This window comes from Panthera leo, chromosome D1 (assembly GCF_018350215.1).
Source record: "Panthera leo isolate Ple1 chromosome D1, P.leo_Ple1_pat1.1, whole genome shotgun sequence".
NCBI lineage: Eukaryota > Metazoa > Chordata > Mammalia > Carnivora > Felidae > Panthera > Panthera leo.
The window spans coordinates 57,499,034-57,522,884 of record NC_056688.1 but is presented as its reverse complement, the minus strand read 5'-3'; the positions used below and the strand labels follow the sequence as shown (position 1 = coordinate 57,522,884).

General features: G+C 37.9%; 2 protein-coding genes across 8 annotated transcripts in view; one reads left to right on the top strand and one right to left on the bottom strand.

Annotated features, from left to right (window-relative positions):
* Positions 1-8,296, bottom strand: part of C2CD3 (C2 domain containing 3 centriole elongation regulator) — a 144,612-nt gene extending 136,316 nt beyond the window's left edge. For 2 of the 3 annotated variants that reach the window (XM_042906813.1, XM_042906814.1), the window contains exons 1-2: positions 8,058-8,296; positions 3,725-3,994 (exon numbers count right to left, since the gene is read on the bottom strand). In XM_042906813.1, the coding sequence (XP_042762747.1) occupies positions 3,725-3,994; positions 8,058-8,112 (325 nt within the window). In that variant the 5' untranslated portion in view covers positions 8,113-8,296. Of the gene's footprint in view, positions 1-3,724; positions 3,995-8,057 lie in introns of those variants that run through there. The other variant, XM_042906815.1, reaches the window with a different exon arrangement.
* PPME1 (protein phosphatase methylesterase 1) overlaps positions 1-23,851 on the top strand; it is a 104,206-nt gene that overhangs the window by 6,585 nt on the left and 73,770 nt on the right. The window contains exon 1 of one of the 5 annotated variants that reach the window (XM_042906823.1): positions 8,489-8,834. The exons of 1 other annotated variant lie outside the window; for it this stretch is intronic. In XM_042906823.1, the coding sequence (XP_042762757.1) occupies positions 8,734-8,834 (101 nt within the window). In that variant the 5' untranslated portion in view covers positions 8,489-8,733. Of the gene's footprint in view, positions 1-8,488; positions 8,835-23,851 lie in introns of those variants that run through there. 3 more of the 5 variants (XM_042906819.1, XM_042906821.1, XM_042906820.1) reach the window with 3 other exon arrangements.

The following is a 23,851-nucleotide window of genomic DNA, read 5'->3' as shown; positions in this document are numbered from 1 at the left end:
AAAGAAGATGTTGGACTTGAAAGTATTTTATAAACTGTAAAATGCTAACATTTTCACTTGTTCCTATAAATTATCCTTACTTGAGGAATTAATATACTCTGTTTTACTGCCTTGCTCTTTTCAACCTGGACCTATTCATGTTTTACACTAATTTGTGGCAATATATTCATTAGTTTACCTTATACATTTTCTTCTTTCTTTCTTTCTTTTTAAAATTTTTTTAACATTTATTTATTATTGAGAGACAGAGACAGAGTATGAGCAGGGGAGGGGCAGAGAGAAAGGAGACACAGAATCCGAAGCAGGCTCCAGGCTCTGAGCTGTCAGCACAGAGCCCGATGCGGGGCACGAACTCACAAATTGAGAGATCATGACCTGAGCCGAAGTCGGACTCTTAACCAACTGAGCCACCCAGGCGCCCCTCTTCTTTCTTTTTCTTTCTTTCTTTCTTTCTTTCTTTCTTTCTTTCTTTCTTTCTTTCTTTTCTTTCTTTCTTTCTTTCTTTCTTTCTTTCTTTCTTTCTTTCTTTCTTTCTAACTGGCAGGTTGGAGTTTATTTTCCACTTGGTGCAAGGCACATGGTTACAGGGTGTCAGGAAGGCTTGTGTAATGGAGAGAGTGGAGTTCTCTCAACTTCCTCTTTGGTGTTTTGCTGTTTTGATATAAAAGGACTCAACTGCTTCTGTTTGCTGTAGCCTGCCTAGTCTACGTAGAGAAGAGGAGGTGAGAGGAAGGGCTCTGATGAACCTAGCACCTCCTGAAGCCTAATGGTGGCCACTCATGATTGGGGCCCAATGTGGGCTTTGTCAGGCTGGCCACCAGGCTGCTTCCTCATGGCTTCCAGAACCATGCACTTTTCTTTCTTTTAAATGAAATATGCATATAAAAGAGTACATAAAAGACTAAAGAAACAAATACCTACCACATAGCTTAAGAAATAGTTACACTTTTCCAAGTTTTCAGTTAGAGCATATATTCATGTGAACTAATGTTTGATCTCTTATGTCTTCATTTTCTAATAAACACATCATACTCATGTCTATAGCTGGGCCATCACTTACAAGGTTCACCTCATCCAACTACTATTCAAATCCTACCTTCAACTAAGCTTCTTTCTTTCTTTCTTTTTTTTCAATATATGAAATTTATTGTCAGATTGGTTTCCATACAACACCCAGCGCTCATCCCAAAAGGTGCCCTCCTCAATACCCATCCCCCACCCTCCCCTCCCTCCCACCCCCCATCAACCCTCAGTTTGTTCTCAGTTTTTAAGGGTCTCTTATGCTTTGGCTCTCTCCCACTCTAACCTCTTTTTTTTAACAAAGCTTCTTTCTTAACTAGATTTATAAAATTTTATTATTGGCTCATTTGGTGGTTAACCCCTTCAGTTTAACAAGGGGAAAATTAAGGCACAGGAAGATTAAATGCTTGCTTAAATTCAAACAGCTAGTTAGTACACAACAGAAGTAGGATTCTGGTTTCCTGAGAACTTATGATAGTGAGTTCTTAAGTTATGATTCTCAAGTTCCTATGATAATATTATGGAATATTCATATAGTACTTACTATATGCACCAAGTAATCAGACATTTAATTACTTATTGTTTGCCACTGGTCACTACTATTTCATATGTATCAGTTTTGTTTCTTTCAACTGATCCTTTTGACCAGAGATTACATCTAAAGTTTTTGTATTCCCTACAGTGCCAAAAACTTTACATTTTTACAAGACTCACACCTACAATGTGCCAGGTACTGGACCAATCAGTTCACAAAAATTTTTTCATTTAACCTTTTCAATAATTCCTGCCGGTAAGTGCTATTATCCTCATTTAACTAATAGGACACTGAGGCTCCAAGATCTTAAGGAACATCTCAGCATTGTACAGCCATCCAATCCTGAAGCCAGAGTTGCAATTCAAGACTGATTTCAAAGCCCATGTTCTTCTCATTCAACCAGGCTCTTCATGAAAAAACAAAGTGAAAGGGCAGCTATCTGATCCCACTTTTAACAGATGAGGGAAAGGGGGGTCAGAAATGGGAAGGGACTTTCCCCAAATCCCACAGCTGATAACACCAATCTAAAGTTCAAATGTCAGGTCTAATGCATTCTTTATCATACTGCAGGATGCTCAAATAAATGTGTGATTTGCTATCATATTAATAGATATTTTCTCTCTTACTGAAAACTTTTTTTAATGTTTATTTATTTATTTTGAGAGAGAGATCTGGTGAGCAAGCAGGGGAGGGGCAGGGTCGGTGGGGAGAGAGAGAGAGACAGAGAGAGAGAGGGAATCCCAACAGGCTCCGTGCTGTTAGTGCAGAGCCCTACACAAGGCTCGATCTCACAAATGGTGAGATCATGACCTTAGCCAAAATCTACAGCCAGACGCTTAACCGACTGAGCCAGCCAGGCACCTCTCTTACTAAAGAATTTTTAACCACTCTTCATTTGTTAAATTAGGCTTATAGTACCCAGATTATTTATGAGTATCCTATAACAGTACTTAACATTTCCTACCTAGTATTGTAACTAAACTACTCTGTGAATTTAGTTAGAATTAGATACCATTCTGATTAAATTGATTCATTTTTGTAATTCCCCAAAGTGCCTAGCACAATGTCTAGCACATGCTAAGAGTTCAATATATATCTTTCGAATGACCAAGTGTTTTGTTCTTTATATTATGATATTTTCAAAAAAATTTTAATAGAATATAAGCTTCTTAGGAACAAATTAACCTTTAATTAACCTCTGATTCTCCAGTATTCTTAGCCCAACAATGTTTACATGATACCGGATTTTTTTTTTTTACTTGAAATGGATTGGGTTGATAAATAACCCACCATCCAAAATGTGTTTATGGGAAAGCCTGACCTGAATACAGAAATAACATAGTAGATTTAGAATGCTTTCCTTGAACAGAAATGAAGAAATCTTGTCTCCTGGTTTCTTATAATGGGACCCCTTCTTGGGGTGGGTTAGTCAGTTAAGCGTCTGACTCTTGATTTCAGCTCAGGTCATGATCTCACAGTTCATGGGATTGGGCCTTATGTCATACTCTGTGCTGTTAGCACAGAGTCTGCTTGGGATTCTCTCTCCCTCTCTCTTTTTGCCCCTCCCCTGCTCATGGGTGCGCTCTCTCTCTCTCTCTCTCTCTCAAAAATAAATATTAAAAAGGGATCCTTACCTTCCATGAAAACCTATATTACTAATTCATTAAACCACTCACTTACCATGTATTATCTTGTACTTTTAGTAAAGTTTATACATAGACATATCTATCTATCTATCTATCTATCTATCTATCTATCCCTTTCTTCCTTTAACATGAGTCCCAGAGCAGAGACTACAGTTACTACTAAAGAAGCATGGGGTAGTGAAAAGTGCATGAATTTTGGTATCAGACCGAAACTGGTTCAAATCCTAGTTTTGCCATTTATCAACTATGTAACCTTAGAGAGTATTCATTTTATCTTTACACCTCAGTTTCATTGCCTATAAAACACAGAAAATATTTTTCTTGTAGGGTTATTAAGGATTAGAAACAATATGTATCAACTGCTGGCACATAGTATACTCTCAATAAATGGCGGCTATTATAAAACTTCTTTCACTTAATAATTAACAATGCCATAGATACTATGTACACGATAATACCCTTTGCTAACAACATAACATACATTTATTAGGCCTGAAGCTGAAATGATAAGACAAAAACATACCAGTTAGATAAGAGGTAAACTGCTTTGGACCACAGCGAACAGCATAACGTGTAGTTGTTCTGACAGCTTTTGGTTCAGTCTGCAATGCGTCCCTGGGACAAAAAAGGGTTCCATCTGATGTTTCTCCCCACCATCTCACTCGGACAAGTACACAAGTGGGAGGCTTTGCAATCTTCCATATGACTTTATTAACAGTAAGTCTCAGAAAGCAGCGTAGCTGGCCTTCAACCAGAGGTGGAAGGCTTGTAGATGGAGAAATGTCACTCAAACCTGTGGAGGAATCCAAAAACACTAAGTCAAAATTCAGACTAAATATAGAAACATATAATCTGCTTTTTGAATGAGAACACACACAAATATTAGTCTCTACCAGAACATTTATCCTATAAAGAGCAAACCAAACCACAGAATAACTTACCGAGTCACTTAAGCCACCTTTTTTTTTTTTAAGTTTATTTTATTTTGAGAGAGAGAGAGAGAGAGAGAGAGAGAAAATGAGAGGGAGCATACACATGAGGGGGGCAGAGAGAATCCCAAACAGGCTCCACAACATCAGCGTGGAGCCTGAGATAGGGCTCCAACTCACAAACCATGAAATCATGACCTGAGCCAAAATCAAGAGTTGGACTTGACATTCAATTGACTGAGCCACCCAGGCACCCCCACCTAAACCACTTTGATAACTAATTCATATTCAGGGTCTGATTCAAGTTATTGTAAGTAAAGAACATAATACCAGCTTAAAACATGTGAAAACAAACTCCTCTTTAATTGAAAGCTATCATTTCATGCAAATTAAAACCACAATGAGATATCACCTTTCACCTGTCAGAATGGCTAGAATCAAAACGACAAGAAATAACAAGTGTTGGCTAGGATGTGGAGGAAAAAGAACCCTCATGAACCACTGGGAGGAATGTAAATTAGTGCAGCCACTATGGAAAATAATACAGAGGTTCCTTAAAAAATTAAAAATAGGGGCTCCTGGTTGGCTCAGTTGGTTAAGAACCTGAGTCTTGATTTCGGCTCAGGTCATGATTTCATAATCTCTGCGCTGTCAGCAGAGCCTACTTGGGATTCTCTCTCTGCCCCTCCCCAGTTTATACATGAGTGCTCTCTCTCAAAAGAAATTAAGAAACAATTAAAAATTTAGAAAAAATTAAAAATAGAAATACCATATGACTCAGTAATTCCACTACTGGGTATTTACCCCCCAAATTCAAACACTAACGAGAAAAGATATATCCACCCCTATGTTTATTGCAGCATTATTTACACTAGCCAAGGTGTGGAAGCAACCCAAGTGTCCACTGATAGATGAATGGATAAAGAAGAGGTGGTACACGTACACAATGGGTTATTACTCAGCCATAAAAAAGGACAAAGGGGCACTTGGGTAGCTCAGTCAGTTAAGTGGCCACCAGATCATGATCAGGTCATGATCAGGTCATGATCACGCAGTTCGTGAGTTTGAGCCCCATGTCAGGCTCTGTGCTGACAGCTCAGAGCCTGGAGTCTGCTTCAGATTCTGTGTCTCCCGCTCTCTTTCTGTCCCTCCCTCGCTTGCACTGTCTCTCTCAAAATAAATAAATATTAAGAAAAAAAAAGAATGAAATCTTGCCTTTGAGACCACTCAGATGGTCCTACAGAGTATTATGCTTAAGTAAAATAAGACAAAGAAAGACAAATTCACTTACATGTGGAATCTTAAAAAATAGCAGAAACAGATCCCGAAATACAAAGGAAAAACAGGCGGTCACCAGTGGGGACAGGGGAAGGGGGATGGGCAAAATAGATGAAGGGAGATGGGAGACACACACTTCCAAGTATGGAATGAATAAATCATAGGGATAAAAGGTACAGCATAAGGAATATAGTCAATGGTATTGTAATAGCGTTGTATGGGGATAGATAGCAGTTATGCTTGTGGTAAGCACAGTATAACATATAGACTTGTGGAATCACTGTTGTATACCTGAAGCTAGCATAACATTGTGTGCAACTATACCTCAATAAAAAAAAGATACCATTTTAAAAATACAAATATAATGATACAGTACATAGGTTTTTAAAATCTCAGAAGTAGTTGAAATTTTTCTCCCAAGTACTGTTGTTTATTGTTGCAAAGTTCAGGTTTTAAGATATGTTAGCTCTACCTCTCTTACTTTAAAACCATCACTAAACATGAAACAGCAATAACTCCTCCCTTCATTCAATGCTCAAATGATTAAGCGTTTCAATAGACCACCTTAAATTTTGTATTTTCTTTCCGGCCAACATCATTCAGTCATTGAAGACAGACACTATCATCTTCAGATTCTGCCATTATTTTTTACTCCAGCACTGGGCTCATAATATTCATTGGTTTTTATAATATTTATTGGCTTCTGATTTCAGACAGATAATAAATGTAAACAAGGCATTTAATTATGACTTTCTATAAAACTTTCCTTTAATGACCCTGATGGTCTTCCATTCATAGTTATCTCCTAACCATGATTTAGAAGAAATTTAAGAAACTATTCCTTTATATCTATACAATAGAATATTATTCAGCCATAAAAAAGAATGAAATCTTGCCATCTACAACAACATGGATGGAGTTAGAGAGTATAATGCTAAGCAAAATAAGTCAGAGAAAGACAAATACCATATGATTTCACTCATGTGGAGTTTAAGAAACAAAACAAATGAACAAAGGAGGAAAAAAAAAAAAGAGAAACAAACCAAGAAACAGACTTAACTGTAGAGAACAAATTGATGGTTACCAGAGGAGAGGTGGGGGAGCGGTGGGTGGGTGAAATAGGTAATGGGTATTAAAGAGCACACTTATGATGAACACTGAGTAATGCATAGAATTGTTGAATCGTTATACTGTATATCTGAAACTAATATAACGCTGTATGTTAACTATACTGGAATTAAATTAAAAACTTAAAAAAAAAAAAGAAACCATTCCTATATTACACACACCTTCCTATTCCTCTTTTCCCTCAGAGAGTGGTCATGCCTAACAAGAAAATATACTGGAGTATATCAGATCAAGAAATCTATATAAAAGTTTTTGGATTTCTAAAGCGAACACCTTCTCTGCTCTCTACAGCTGAAAAAGACCCACCATAATCTTTACATATAAGTAGTTTCAATATAAAAATAATACACAGGTGTGTATATGAGCATTACTGCATATATAGATGGTATAGCAAGAAGGGCATTCTTATGTTATTTCAATTTTTATTTTCCTCCTATCAACCAAATATGCTTGACTGTTTGACATAGGGAGCACTAGCATTGAATACATCTGTGCTATTTCATATCCTCCCATCATTCTTTGCAGGAAAAGTCACTGCCTCAAAACTGCCTTAGTTATCTTTAAAAAGCTTGGATGAGATACGTTCTCAGACAGTAGGTTGAGTCCTCAATCTAAAGACCTTCTCTTGCTACACACTCTTTCATCCTCTCAGATCCTTCAAAGATCCTCATGCCTTCACCTGCACTCTACCTCACCTTGTCACTCCCCACTTTCTTTTTCTCTCCTCCACAACTATCTTTCCCAACTCCTGCCTGTAGCCCTTCATACTTCATGACTGTCTTATGTTTGTTTGGCTCATTCAACTAACATTTACAGTAATGCATACAACATGATCTTTGCCAATTAGAATTACTGACATACCACCTCTCCAACTTATGTTTCTTTCAGTACGTGTGGAACTCCAAAGCTATACCCTCCCACACACAGACACACACACATTTAACTTTGCTATCAAAAGTACTCCTAGGTCACAGGGATGTAAAAGTACAGCACAGTGAACTACAGTTAATAGTGCACTGTATATTTGAAAGTTGCTAAAAGAGTACATCTTAAAAGTTTTCATGACATGAAAAAAACTTTTAGTAAGTATGTACGGTGATGGATGCTAACTAGACGTACTGTTTGATCACTTCGCAAATATACGGGAATATCTAAACAATTGTACAACTTGAAGCTAAGATAATGTTACATGTCAATTACACCTCCCTTTAAAAAGTTTTTTTAAAATCCTGGAATTTTTTTATTTCCTTTCTTTAGAAGCGTCCTGCCTGCACCCTTTTAGCCCTCACCTCGCCCCATTTATTAGTCCGCTTTGACCCCCTACTTCAGTACCTATTTCCTTCCCTTTCGCTGGAGGGGTAACTGCCCTCTCTAACCTTCAGATTCCTTGGTTATTTCCCCCTTCCTACTTCTCTCCCTCCCTTTTTACAGGCGGGTGGGGGAGTCTCCCTGGAATTCTCTACACCTTGCTCCCAACTCCACCTTATTATTCTTTCCTCAACCTTTGGTCTCTCAGGTTACCTCTCTTCTTGCGGCCACGGGCTCCGACAGGCCCCTGGCCTTTTCTTTGTTTCATGACGAGCCAGAGCTTTTCTTCACCAACTGAACTCCGGCTCCAGCACCCAAGCCGTAACCTCCCGCCATCCCTTCCCGAGGCGCCTGCGTTCCCCGGCAACCGGAGCCGCTGGGCAGCCTGGGAAGCAGGAAGAAAAAGCTCTTCCTCTTAACCGTCTGAAAGGAGCGGTGAAAAGGGAAGGCGCCAAAGCCTTCTTCCCGCAAATAGACTACAACACCCAGGATGCTTTGCTACACTACCTCTACGAGGTTGACAGCTGTCGCCTTCAGCTGCGCAAGCGCAAAGGGATATGCCCTTTGAGGACTTCATTGCCCAGGATGCATTGCCTTTAGGAGCGCTTGTCTTTCCGGCGAGGGTCGATGAGTTCTCTGTTGGTCTGAGAGATCCGTAGACTCCGTTACCCAGCTTTCTTTGTGAACGGCTGTTGCGTACTTCCGGTGGAATCGCCGAGGAGAGGGGGTGGAGTTTACGGAGCCGGTGGGCGGTGGGCGGTGCTGCCGGTAGCTGGGTGCTGTCCAAAGGCACTGGGCGTCGCTAGGGGAGCGAGCTGTGACCGGTTGGGCCGCGCTTAGCGTGGGACGAAGCTCCGGCTACTGTTTGACTACCTGAGGCCTCCACTTCATGTCGGCCCTAGAGAAGAGCATGCACCTCGGCCGCCTGCCCTCTCGCCCACCTCTACCCGGCAGCGGGGGCAGCCAGAGCGGAGCCAAGATGCGAATGGGGTACGTGACCCATACCCCGTCTCCCTAGAGGCCAGGCGCCGGCCATTGGAGAATGGTGTCTCTGGGCGTTTAGAGTGGCACGGTAGGGGAGGCTAAGGATGAGAGAGAATGTTGGCGGCGGCCTGGAGACGTTTAGATGGTGTTGAACGTAGATTTGGGAACTAGGGGAGGCGCCAAGTCAATGGAAATTGGAGGACAAATAGTATTGAAGGAAGGAGGGAATGAGGCAAAGATTGAGGCAGCTGAGAGGGTAATTTAAGAGATGTAGGAGGCACCTCCAGAAGAAGGGATGGATGAGGTTTGAGGAAAGGTGGTAGAGGTGAGAAAAGTCGGGGAATAGCTGCCAGGGAAGGTTGAGGAAAATGGGGAATGACTGACAGAAAAGTTGAGGGAATTTAGGAGAACAACTAGGGAAAGATTTGGAAGTAGTAAGAAGACGGAAAGAACTAGATACTAGAAAAGCTGAGGGAAGTGGGAACACCTGAGGCAGGATTGGAGAAGGAAAGAGAACTAGGGAGCAGAAGGTTCTAGAGAGTGTCCTTGGAGGTGTAAGAGGAAGATTCAGGGAGTGAGGGGTTGATTAGATTAGATCTTTTAAGGGAGAATTGAGAAAGCCTGAGAACGGGACTAAGGAAAGATGGGGAATATAGCCAATTAGACTGTTAAGAGCAATGGGAATGTTCTGAGAAGTGAGGGTAGGGAGTAAGGGTAGGAGTGATGAGCTGAGAGAATGACCATGGGCTCTAGAGATGGAGAAATGACTGGGAACGGGGTTTCGTGAATGGAAGTGCTGTAGATATAGTCTGGGAAGCTTAAAGAGGAAATTTGGGCAGTTGATTTTTGCCAGGCAAATAAGTCTGATGGAAGCTATGTACTGGTTTGATAAGACTCAGAATTAATGAAGCATTGAGAGTAGCTGCTTATAATATTTTGGGGAAATCCATTTACTGGGAAGGCAGGAGCTGTGTTGAAGGGATAGTTTTGGGGAATTTTAGGTTGTTGAATGGCTTGTGTAGGTTTAGGGGGTACCTTAGGTATAAGAGAGGATGAGTTGAACATGGGAGAGGTAATTACTGGAAAGTAGAGACAATTGAGTAGGCAGTTGGTTTTCAGGGGTATTTGTGGTATCAAATAGTGTTCTGCAGACTAGTGACTACAGAGAAAAGGGGTAGAAAGAATGAATAGGTACGAGGTAGCCAACAGGGTGTGTTTGGGATTCTAGAAATGGGTTGATAGATATACTGGGAATAAAAACTAGAGAAGAGGAATCTTAGGTTCTAAAGAAGTAATATGTACAAAAACTGATCAAAAAGGAGATGAGGACAGTAGATGCATAACTGTGAAAGTAGGTCCTTGGAATAAAGAGAAAGGAGAATCCTATAAATTAAAACAGTGGGATAGAGAGGTGGTGAGAATTGGGGGTGGTGGTTGAAACAAACAGGGAAGGAAACTAAGAATTGAAGTGGAGACCTGACTATGATGCACAGTAGAAAAGTGAGAAAACCTCGACAGAAGATAGGTAGTTGATGCATAATAGACAGAGGTGGTAGAAAGCCTCGTAGAAGGTAAGATGGATATTGTTTTGGCGTTAAAAGACAGAAAAGTAAGACTGTAACATGAATAAGGAGGATGTGGAAACTGATCCATGACAGATTATTTGGGAAAATTTACCTGGAGTATAAAATCAATGTAACATTTATCATTGGTATATATGTCTTAGTGCCTTTTTTAATCTAAAATTTGGTCCTTTAGTACACAAACCCTCTTCTGTAAAAATATATAAAAATATTAGGTTTTTAATAACTATACATGCTGTAGATAAATTTAGAGGTCAGCCTCTCACTTTGTTAAAACAAATTCTCTGAAGGTGAAAAACTGAAGAAAAACAGTAAAAGAAAATAAAGGGAAAACTTGGTGATTAGAAGATTGTATAATAGTAACTTACCCTCTTTATTTTTTAAGTTTGTTTATCTTGAGAGAAAGAGCACAAGCAGGAGAGGGGCAGAGAGGGGAAGAGAAGATCCCCAGCAGGCTCTGCACTGTCAGCCTGGAGCCCAGTGTGGGGCTCCAACTCATGGACTGTGAGGTCATGACATGAGCCGAGATGTTTAACCGACTGAACACCCAGGCACTCCAACTTACCCTCTTTAAATAGATGCTTTGGTCTTCTTTGTTAACTGCTTGTTCTGGGAAATAAACTTATTTAGGAAGATGCTTCTTTATAATATTATGAAGAGAAGAGCATGTGTTGGTGAATTTTATGTGCTCCTCAGGTGGCTTGTTTTCCTATATTTTTCTTTTCTATTTCCTTATTGAAACATAGGCAGGCCTCAGCCGAGTCTAAAATTAGTGGTAATATACTCTCTCCCTGTGCTAAAAAGAGAGCTTTGAAATGGTTTCACTGTATAGTTGAGGAAACGATTCAGAGAATTCTGTATTCTGTAGGTAAACGTAGAGGCAGGAGATAATATTTTTTGTGAATAAGAAAACAAACTCAGGGTGCCTGGGTGGCTCAGTTGGTTAAGTGTCTGACTTCAGCTCAGGTCCTGATCTTAGGGTTCATGAGTTTGAGCCCTGCATTGGGCTCTGTGCTGACAGCTCAGAGCTTGGAGCCTGTTTTGAATTCTGTGTCTCCCTCTCTCTCTGCCCCTCCCCCTCTTTCTGCTCCTCTCCAACTCACACTTTGTCTCTTTTTCTCTCAAAAAAAAAAAAAAAAAATTAGAAAAAGAAAACAAATTCAATTCTTCTTCATACTAAGGCAGTAGAAGCCTAGTGGTAGGGCCAGTAAAGACTGAGACTTGAGTCTCTGAGACCCATTATGTTTTTTTGGATTCATAGTTGTTATCCTGGCAATACTTAATTTGAGTTGTGTTTCTTATTTCATTGCAAATACTCTAGGATTCAGTCTTTCTTTTTTCTCAGGTTTGATTTATGAAGTCTCACTTCTATCAATTTTAAAGCATTCTTCTTTATTTCTTCTTCTATTCATTCATTTGCATTTTTCTTATGTACCCATCTTTTTCCATTCTCTCATCTATCTCTTAATTTTAGGTTGGACCTGTTCATTTGACAGTCTCTTATATGACTTACTTTTTCAACAGTTTTTCATAATCTCTTGCCTTTAATTTCACTAAACCTTGTTTAGAGGTATTCATATATTCAGGGTGGTTTTGAGTTTGTGGTTTTCTTGAGTTCCCATAATGTAGTTTTTCAAATTAGACTTAGTAATTCCAGAGTATCACTAGGTAATGTAAAAACAGCAAGTACTTTTTTTTCAAGTAGGTACCTTGTGAAAGTCATTGTAGTAATAGCTTTATGTATATTACTTTATTATTTTTTGTATGTTATTTTATTTACTCTGTTCACAACCTTGCAAGGTATATATTTCTCTGCGTTTATAAGTCAGGAAACTCAGACTTGAGATTAACAGTCACCCAACTAGTATGTGGCAGAACCAGGGTTTAATCTAGGTTTAGTCTCTAGAATCTATTCCCTTTTCAGAACACCAACAGTTTTTCTTGGGTAAGCCCTGAAATCCTGGTTTCATTGTTCCTTGATAGAAGCCAGTAGATGATGCCAAAAAACAGTGGTTTTGAACTTTTTTATTAAAGATTTTGGAGCTACTCTGATTTGGGATCCCTACTTGCAACTGGTAGTTTAGTCTGTTAGAGTTGCCCATAACAAAAAATACCATAGACTGGGTGGCTTATAAACAACAGAAATGTATGATAGTTCTGGAGGCTGGGAAGTCCAAGATCAAGGTGCCGGCAGATTCTGTATCCAGTGGGGACTGTTTATTGGTTTATAGATGGCATTTTTCTTGCTGTGTCTTCACATGGCAGAAGGGGGAAGGAAGCTCTGTGGCATCTCTTTTATGAGGGCACTAATCCCATTCATGAAGGCTGTACTCTCATGACCTCATCACCTCTCAAGGCCCCATATCCAAATACCATCACATTGGATGTTAGGATTTAACATGAATCTGGGTTTGGAGGGGGGAGCGGGACACAAATGTTTAGTCTGCCGCATCTGCTGTGCTTGAGAGGAGTATGTTTTGAAAATCACTGCTTTAGTACATTCTGTTACCATTAGAGAGACTATAGATTATTAAAACCATTCATTTTTCAACACAGTTTTGGTTTACCAATAGTACTATATTTCTGTAATTATCTCTTAACAGTTCTACAGTACTTTAACTGGAAGGTATAAGTGCCTTTTTGTATTATTTTATGAGGTAAATTAGGGCAAGGGGTAATATTTTCTCTTAATGAGAAAATTCGAATGTTCTTTGACTTGCCTAAAAAAACAGAATCATCAAATGGCAGAAACAAGATTCAAACCTAGACTTTGGGTTTTTAGTCCATTCTTGTTCTTGTTTTACTTTTAGTTCTTGTTATAACTTGGTGTAGAAATTGTTGTCTTTAAAGTGATAAGGGGATCTGAGTTTGAAGCTCAGCTTAAGTATTTACTTTGGTCAAGTCATTTAACCTCTTCTAGTCTTTTTTTGTTTTTTTTTTCTTTTAATCTCTGCTTACTTTAGAGTGCTATGAGAATGAGATAATACATGAAAAGCACTTATGCTTCCTGACATAAGCTCTTACAGAATAACTAGTAAATTATTTTATATTGAAAACCATGAGAAAGGCTTCTTCTTTATGAAAACTGTGAGAAAGTCTTCTTTATGAAGTAGAAGCTCTTTTTTGAATTTTTTGTAATATCACTTTTTCCCCTTAAGCATTCTATTAATCTGTATCTGATTAGATAGTCCTTCGTTCAACTTCTTAAATTTATAATGAATATCAGGCCTCCTGGGAAAGCTTTAAGGAGCCATTCGAACAAATGGGGAAATAAAGGACAAAGCTTGCTCAAGCTCACATACTGAGTTGCAAATTCTAGTATTTCTGTTTTTGTTAATTAATTTTTTAAAAAAAATTAAAATTCATATGCCATACAATTCACCCTTTTACAAGTTTACCTACCATTCATTAGTTTTTAGTATATTCAGGGCTGTACAGTCATTGTCACTAATTCCAGAACATTTTCAGTATCCCATAAAGAAACTACTTACCTGCTACCGGTTACTTCTGCCTCCCCCAACCCCTGGGAACCACTGTTCTATTTTCTGTCTTCATGGATTTGCCTATTTTGGCATATAAATGAAATCATACAGTAAGGGGCCTTTAAAAAAAAATTATTTTGAGAGAGAGCATGCACACGAGTGGGGGAAGGGTAAAGAGAGAGGGAGAGAGAATCCCAAGCAGGTGCTAAGCTTTCAACACAGAGCCCCAGGCAGGGCTGGATCTCACAAACTGTGAGATCATTACCTGAGGTGAAATCACGGGTCAGATGCTGAAATGACTGAGCCACCCAGGCACCCCAGTAAGTGCCTTTTGAGACTGGCTTTTTTTACTTTGTATAATGTTTTCAAGATTTATCCATGTTGTAGCATGTATCAATACACCATTTCTTTTTATTGTTGAATGATATTCTGTGTAGATACAGCAAATTTTACTTGTCAGTTGATGAACACTTTGAGTTTCCTTTTTTTTGTTTTGCTATTATGAATAATGCTGCTATGAACATTCACATATAAATCTTTGTATGGAAATGTGTTTGGATTTCCCTTTGGTAAACACCTAAGAATGGAATTGCTGTGTTGCATGGTAAGTTATGTTTAACTTTTTAAGAAACTGCCAAACTGTTTTCCAAAGTGGCTCTTTGAAGCTTTCTATGTATTCAGGATATTTCTAAGTGTTAAAAATATTTTCCAAGTTGCTTTTTTACTTTGCTTATAATGTATTTTGCTATATAAAAAGGTTTTTTTTTTTATATTAATGCACTCAAATCTATCTAGCATGTGCTGCTTCTAGATTTTGCATCACAGAAAGACATTTCCTTCACCCAGGTTATAAAGGAATTCATTTTTTTTTTTCTAAAAAATGGTTCCATTTTTTTACATCCATTTTAAGTTAATCTTGATGTGCAAAGTGAGGAACAGATAGATCCAGTTTTATCTTTATCCACAGGTTTTCCAGTTGTAACACCATTTATTAAAACGTTCTTTTTCTATTATATGAATTTCACCTCAATAAAAATTAGTCATTTTCCCCATGGATTAAAATGATGTTTTTGTCAAATACCAAATTTTCACATAGATATGGATCTGTTTATTTTCTTTTTTATCCCATCGTCTTCCTATTTTTTTTAACGTTTTTTTAAAGTTTATTAATTTTGAGAGAAACAGAAAGTGTGCCATCAAGGGAGGGGCGGGGGGGAGGGGAAGAGAGAGAGAGAGAGAGAGAGAGAGAGAGAGGTTGAATCCCAAGCAGGGATTCGAACCCACGAACCCTGAGATCATGACCTGAGCCAAACAAAGTCAAGAGTCCGGACACTTAAACAACTGAGCCACCCAGGCATCCTGGCCTGCTTTTTTATTTATGTGCCACTACTACCTGTTTAACTACAGAGTTATTATTAGTATGTTTTAGTAGATGGTAGAGGTAGCTTCTCCCTCATTCTTTTTTAAGATTTTCCTGGCTCCTTTTACTTGCTTATTCTTACAAACTTTTTTTTTAAAGTATGGTTGACACACAATGTTATATTAGTTTCAGGTGTACCACATAGTGATTCCTCAAGTCTATACCCTGTGCTCACCATGAGTATTGCTACCATCCATCACCATACAATGCTATTATAATACCATTGACTATAATTTCCTATGCTATACCTTTTATTCCCTGTGACTTATTCATTCCATATCTGGAAGCCTGTATCTCCCACTCCACTCACCCATTTTGCCCATCCCCCCATTTGCCGCCCTTCTGGCAACCATCAGTTCTTTGTATTTGTGGGTCTGTTTCTGCTTCTTGTTTGTTTATTCATTTGTTTTGTTTTTTAGATTCCACATATTAGTGAAATTATGTGGTATTTGTCTTTCTCTGTCTTACTTCTTTCACTTAGTGTAATACCCTGTAGGTCCATCCATGTTGTTGCAAATGGCAAGATCTCATTCTTTTTTATGGCTGAATAATATACAAATAAGCTTTCTAATCAACTAAACTAGTGCCAGAAAAAAAAACCCGTATAGTATTTTTATTAAGATTACATTAAATATGTAAATTAACGCAAAGTAAACATTTTTATGATGTTGAGTCTTTGAGGAAATATGATGTCTTTCAGTGTGTATTAATCCTTTTTGAAGGAAAAATATTTCAGATCCCAAGTATTGGCCTAAGTTCATCTAATGTAGTATCACTTAATTATGTACAAAATAAACTAGGGATAAATTCCTTATGTGTAAGTAAATTCCATTTTATTATAGAATTATAAAACTCAGTAGATTTGTTTTTAAAATACAGTCCTACAAAACTTCCCAAATTCAAGTTAGCAATATTACATTAATGTGAAATAATCTTATTAGCTGTTAACAGTTTATTGTGCTTTAAACCAAAAGGATATTTATTATTAATAGGAAGTTCTAGCATTGATTCAGTCATTCAATGATATCAGTAAGGACCCTGTGCATCCTTAATTTTGCCATCTTACTAATGTTGGATTTTCCTTCTCTTGTCACCTTTTGGTTGCAAGATGGTTGCTGCAACTCTACTTTCATCTTACCTTTATTCCATCTTTCCAAATAAAAGGAAGGAACTGGAGCAAAGGCCTTTTCCTAGCTAAGCATGCCTTTTGTTTTGTTTTGTTTTCTGGAAAGGGAAATTCCCCAGCCAATTTTTCCCTTAAGTCTCATGGTCCAGAACTGATTTACATGTCCATTTTAAGACCAATCACTGGCAGTTGGGAATGGGATTACTTTGACTGGTTTAGACCAATTCTGATTCATTCCCCTGGGCTGGAGGAAGGATAACAAAATCTCCCCACTAGTTACTAAACAATTTGGAATTCTTCTAGGGAATAGAGAGTGGTGGGAAGTGCAGCAGGAATGTCTGGAGTAGACAGTAAACAGCATGTAACCCAAGGCCTAATGTTAACAAGTGGGGGAGATTAATCTTTTGACTGTAAATTCTCTACTGTTTTCACTCAACAGAGGTATAGGAAGTAATTCATCTCTTCTTTTGTCTCCCTTTCCACCATGTGCCAGGTTTGAGCCCCTTGACCTGAGCACTTCTGAGTAAATGTCCTTTATTCCATTGCTGCTGGGCTTATTGCTGACAAATCTGTTTCTTCTCAGTGTCCCCAAAATTGGATAATTGGATTTTGTTGTTGTTTTTTAAACTTAATGAGCCTTCCTTGTTATGTTACTTGATGTCAGATTTGAGAAAACATCTCTGGTTGGTTAGGAAAAACTTACTCCTTTATGTCATAAAATAGTTTCCTTTAGAGAAGAAAGTTTTAATTAATAGTGCTATTTAAAGGGCGGTCCAATTATATGCCACACTTAGATGTTCCTCAACAGTTTTGACAACCACTCCCAAGCACATAACTACCAATATATTTTGATGATTGAATAAGAGGTTATGTTGAAAATTCTAGTTGTCCAAACCACAGGAGAAGGCTGAAGTTGTTTACTCTGACTCCTTTTCTACCATGCGTCTGTGTGTGTTCTTTGCTATGGACTTTTCTCGGTGTAAGTGGAACTCCTGTCTCTGTCACTAATAAGTCATGTGGCCCTGGTCACTTTATCTTTCCTCTTTCTAGAATTCACTATCATGGTGTAGTAGCAAGACCACTTTGACACCAGACATACTTGAGTTTAAAATCCAAACTCCAGTGCTACTGAAAGTGGCTCTGGGCAAGTTAGTTTACATTTGAGACTATATTTCCTTATCTTTAAGATGGGGACACTTGGGGCACTTGAGTCCCTCAGTCGGTTGAGTGTCCAACTTCAGCTTGAGTCATGATCTCACAGTTCGTGAGTTCAAGCCCCGCAAGACCACTTTGACACCAGACATACTTGAGTTTAAAATCCAAACTCCAGTGCTACTGAAAGTGGCTCTGGGCAAGTTATTTTACATTTGAGACTATATTTCCTTATCTTTAAGATGGGGACACTTGGGGCACTTGAGTCCCTCAGTCGGTTGAGTGTCCAACTTCAGCTTGAGTCATGATCTCACAGTTCATGAGTTCAAGCCCCACATCGGGCTCGCTGCTTGTCAGCCTGCCAGCACAGAGACCACTTTGGATCCTCTGTCCCCCTCTTTCTGCCCTTCCCTCACTTGCGGTCTCCCCAAAATAAATACATATTAAAAAAAATAAAGTGGGGAAACTTTTGGGGTGCCTTGGTGGCTCAGTTGGTTAAATGTCTGACTCTTGATCGCAGCTTAGGTCTTGATCTCAGGGTCATGAGTTCAAGCCTTGCATTGGGCTCCACACTGGGCTTGAAGCCTACTTTTAAAAAAAATGGGGAAACTTTTCTTTTGGAACTCAAAATTCTGTTTGACACATAATAAACAGCTAATTTTTCCCTTCCATAAAGAAAGATGATCTCTAATAGCCTAATCCAGTGTGTAGTTTTGAGAATCTTTAAGTCTGCTGCTTTAATAACATGCCCTTATCACTAGTAATGAACACTCCAAACTACCATGACCCAGACAGCCATCTGGTTGCCATCTTTCCATTCCCTTCAAAGTGTTCCTAATCAAGACATTTTTTTTTTAAAAGCAGTGATGCCTTCATTTAAATAGCTGACTGCAATTAAACTTCAGTTTTTTACTTCCACATACTCCTAGACTAGAGAATTTGTGACAACAGTGACTAGGACTGCTACTGTGCAGCTCATGACTCATTCATAACTCCCTTAACAAATTTAAGCAGCCTAGTTGATGTTGAAGTTATTATGCCTATTTGGATTTGAGACATTCACCTCAAAACATACAACTGTTCTTATTCCTTGTTCTCTAAATATGTAGGGAATTTTTTTCCTTCTTTCCTCCTATTCTCCCCTCCTTTCTTTCCTTAGCAATTAATCATATAATTTTGTTGGTGGTGGTCATATCTCCTAGTAGACATCTTCATGTAGTAGGCAAGCTGCATCTCTTCTATGACCTCATAGCCTTCTGTAGTTTAACACTTATCCTTCTGACTTGTAATTATTGGTTGACTGTCTATAAGACCATGAGCTTCTTAAGGGTAGGGGTTGTGTCTGAATTTCCCTGATTCCTAGTATGCTGGCTATTTAAGTGCTGACCTTTCCTAGATGTATTTGGCCTCATTTTATGAGAACAATCTTATTTCCTCACCAGTTACATTAAGATGACATAACTAAACCTACATTCCCTTTCTTCTGAAATTTGTTTCACTTCATGAAATAATAGAATGTATACTTTATTTCAGCACCGGCACTTAAGTGTGTTGTGAGTGCTTCCAAATACCTGGTCCTAATTTGAGATTTAAAATACTCATATGGTAGAAGCTCATGCCTGCAGTTAGTCTCTTTTATGTAAAGATTCATGCCTGGTTTTGGTTTTATTTTATCAAAATTTAACAGTTTATCTCTTCTTTTGTGATGCTCTAAACCTGAAAGCAGTTCTATTACTGTAAGAGAATAAATGTCAATTAACAATTATTTTTGGAAGACCTGCATTTTATAGGATTGGTTTTTTCTGCCCTTGCTCAATTTATCCCTTATTGTCTAAGAGTGAAGACTATTTTCCAAGGAGGTGGTACCTGTACATTAGTGACTCTACCATAAAGTGTAGGGAGCAAGCAGTCTGCGATTAAAAGCTATCCATAGTCATGTTCCAGGCAATGTCAGTTCCCTAAATGTTTCTTGCACTTACTAATTGCCAAGTTTATTTTATTAGCAATGCCTCCGATTTCATGTTTTCAAGTCCTGTAAAACCCACGAACCTCTTTCAGACTGTTCTAGCTCATTCACTTGTCTCCTCTGAGTTCTAAAACACTTTGTCATTTCCACTCAATTATTGTGCATTACTACTCAGTATTGCATTTTAAAAAATTGTTATGCCAAATTTATCTATCATAATTTTTATGGTAATTTAAGTTGGCAAATACCATAATTAAGATAATAATTTATCTTTCATGGTAGTTTTTTTTAAGTTACCTCAATAAAATAGAAAGTTTCGGAGTGCAAGGGCCTTTGTTTTTATTTCTTTGCATCTTTTACAATAGCACAGTTAAATAAATATATTTTTTTTAAGTTTATTTATTTTGAGAGAGAGAATGAGTGGGTGAGGAGCAGAGAGAGTCCTAAGCAGGCTCCACGCTCTCAGTGCAGAGCCTAACGCAGGACGCGATCCCACAAACCATGAGATTGTGACCTGAGCCAAAATCAAGAATCAGACGCTCAACTGACTGAGCCACGCAGGTGTCCCTTAAATAAATGTTTTTATAAGATTTGGTTTAATGGACGTGTGGCACATAGCGTTCATTTAAAATGAGATCTGAAAGTTTCCTGACCATTCAGCCTGCAGTGATCTTTCCATTTTCTGCCCTTTCATAGCACCTATCATTTATACCAGAGTTTGGCAAACTTTTCTGTAAAGGGCCAAATAGTAACCATTTTATGTTTTGCAAACGATACACTTTCTGTAGCAGCTACTCAGCCCTGCTGTTGTAGGACGAAAGCAACCATGGACGATACATATTGAATGTGATGGTGTTCCAATAATACTTTTTTTGTGAACACCGAAATTTGAATTTCATGTAATTTTCTCCTGTCATTAAATATTACTTTTTTTTTTCTCCCAGCTTTTAAAAATGTAAAGACCATTCTCAGCTCATGAGCTATTCAAAAGCAGGCAGTGACTGGATTTGCCTATAGGCCACAGTTTACCATCCCATATCAATACTATTTATTTTGTACTTCTCCTGTCTTGTAGTAGAAAGAATAGAGGTTTTAAATCAACAAACTGGGATTCCCTTCCTGGCCTTACTACATACTGCTTAACCAGTGTAAGCTCCACTTTATTTTCTTAAAATATGGGTAAAACTAAATATAACATTGTATGTTAATTATACTTCAATACAATTTTATTTTAATGTGGCTAATATTAGCATCAGTTGTTTTTAAAGAGAAAGAGATGATATATACATAGAGTCATTTAAATTATAAAGCTAGATAATGGAAACCTATTTACTGTAATTCATACTTTTTTTTTTATTTCTTTTCATATTTAAAATGATAGTGTCTTCACAATTGCTCTTGGTAAGGTAACAGCTTTATTTTGGTTCTCCTGAGTTGTATGGACAAACACCAAAACCAGCACCAAAACTTGTAAAATAGGTGTTGGTAGCTTGGAAGAAAATTCTGGAGGTAAAAGTAGAGTACTCTTTTAACTACTGAGAACTGAATGGTTGTGAGGAGTAGGTTTTCAATCAGATGAGTTAAGCATTATTTCTAAAGTTTGAGTCAGAAAGCAACATAGCTCTCTACATAAAGGTTAAGTCAGCTTATGAGCTGGTGTTTAGTTTTAGGGGTCCCTGGGTAGCTCAGTTGGTTGAGTATCCAACCCTTGGTTTCAGCTCAGATCACAATCTCATGGTTTGTGGGTTCGAGCCCCATGTCAAGCTCTGTGCTGTCAGTGTGGAGGCTGCTTGGAATTCTTTCTCTCTTCTCTTTCTCTCAAAATAAATAAATAAACTTAGGGGGAAAAAAAGAATAAGACTCTCAGTGTGAAGAAGTTGGTTAGAAATACTATTAAGTATTTTATTTTGCTCTCATTTTCCTTTATTTATACCCATAAGTGATGTATGTTGAATCAATGTAAGTATAAAAGAGCTCTTTCAAGAAATTTAAAATGACTTCTAAGTGTCACTTGAAATGTGTCATACTTTAATTGGTAGCTTTTTTCTTAGTGGTACATAAAATTGTTGTTCATCTTTCAGTTGATAGTGCTGTGTATATACAGTATTTTATCTGTTCTACTAACAACCATGTTGTGATTTACTTGTTTAATCTTTCCTAATTTAATTATAAACTCCTTTTGTGTTTTATTTACTTGCCCCAAAATGGTTAGCACCCAGGAGCTCAATAAACATTTAATGAATGAATAATGTTCTAATATAGTGGACACATGACATTGTTTTCAATAGTTTAAAATTGTCCAACCTAAATTTAGTAGGGAATTAAATGGGAAGGAAAAACCATAGATTTGTGGAGTATAGAAATGAGATTTTCTTTTATCTTTTTGAAGTTTCTTTTTGAAAGAGAAAGAAAGCACAAATGGGGGAGGGACAGAGAAGGAGAGGGAGATACAGAATCTGAAGCAGGCTATAGGCCCTGAGCTGTTAGTGCAGAGCCTGACACATGGCTCGAACCCATGAACTGTGAGATCATGGCCTGAGCCAAAGTTGGATGCTTAACTGACTGAGTCACCCAGGTGCCCCTAGAAATGAGATTTTAAAACTGTAATTATTGACAATATGCAAAAATGAACTTGTGCCCTACTTATATCCTTCTATGGTTTCATATTTGTATTTGTCTGTTTTTCTGTTAAGAAAGTATAGCTCAGGTTATTATGAGGATTAAATTTAGATAATGCTTGTAAAGTGCCTAGCACAAACACATGAGCAGTTTCATTTAATCCTTCTCATCCCTTTAAACAGCTTTTCCTTAAGCATAAGAACCATGGTTCAAGCTATATTAAAATCAGTTTTCTGTGTTAATCACTTGAACTACATCGTTATTAGTAGAATTTCATCACAAATAGCATTTTATCATATTATGGCTAAGTAGGCTTGGGGATATAACTACCTAGAGAATCTACCAATATTTCATAATAATGTTAATTAGGGAAAATGTGGTTCAGTTTTCCCAACAACCTACTTTGCAAACCTTTGGAATATAAACCCATTTTTAAGTTGCAGAATCTCTATACTAACATATTTCTCACTGAATATGGGGAAATTATAATCTTTTATTTGGTAATTAGAGGAATTACCTTCCCAATCCAGGTCATAATTTAATAAGGATAGTACTTCAGATTTGTATAGCATTTAAGAAAATCTGTGTACCAGAAATCATCTTTATGAATCCTTTCCTGACCCGATTTCATTCCCATAAGTGTCCAAAACAGGATTGGAAGTCTCTTCTGTGAATTTTCATGGTACACTAGGCTTATTTCTGCCATACCTGTAGTATACAATGACTGTTTACTTACCTATTTCCTCTCTGGCATCAGCTTTTTGAGGGTGAGAACCAAGTTTTTATTCATCAATGGGATCCTCTAGCATGCTGATTTCCCCAAATGCCCAGGAAGTGTATCAGGGCCTGCCATGAACATACTCAAATGTCTCTTTGATTGAATTGGAATTAAATTAGTTGCTTATATAAGCAAGTTGTAACTGGAAAGAGGCTCTAGAATCGTTGCCCTAAATATACTTGAAATGAAATATCCTATGAAATATGTCTTATATTCTACATCATCATGGCATTTAGTTGAGTCTGAGAAGGGAGTTATATGGCAGTTGGTTCTCAATTATATGCTTTTCCTTTTTTTTAGAGAAAGAGTGCACATGAGCAGGGAAGAGGGGCAGAGAGAGAGAGAGAGACAGACAGAGAGAGAGAGACAGAGACAGAGACAGAGACAGAGAATGTCAAGCTGGCTCCATGCTCAGCACAGAGCCTGACACCGGGCTCAATCCCCCAACTCTGGGATCATGACCTGAGCTGAAATCAAGAGTCAGACACTCAACCGACTGAGCCACCCAAGTGCCCTGGAACTATATACTTTATTAGAGTCTTCTGTATGGATTTTATTGGCTTTTAAACTCTGACTCCAAGCCTGCTTGCTTTCTTCCTGTTGTGATATTGTCAAAGCAGAATAGTAGCTTGTATAAGTTCTGATCCGTGAGTATAGCTACAAATATTGATTGTAAGACTAAACAGTTATAATTAGCTCTTGTAAAACATCAAAATGCTTTGTATTCTGTCTGCTTTCTTGTTTTCATTACTGATATCTCAGTGGTGTTTGAGGCTAGATCATTGTAGTAAAGTTGCCGTATCTTTTTTTCTCGTTACTTGTAAGATTTTGGAAAAATAAGTTATTAATTAGGTTGGGTAAGTGGTGGAAATAAAATTTCTAACTTTTTCTAAACCT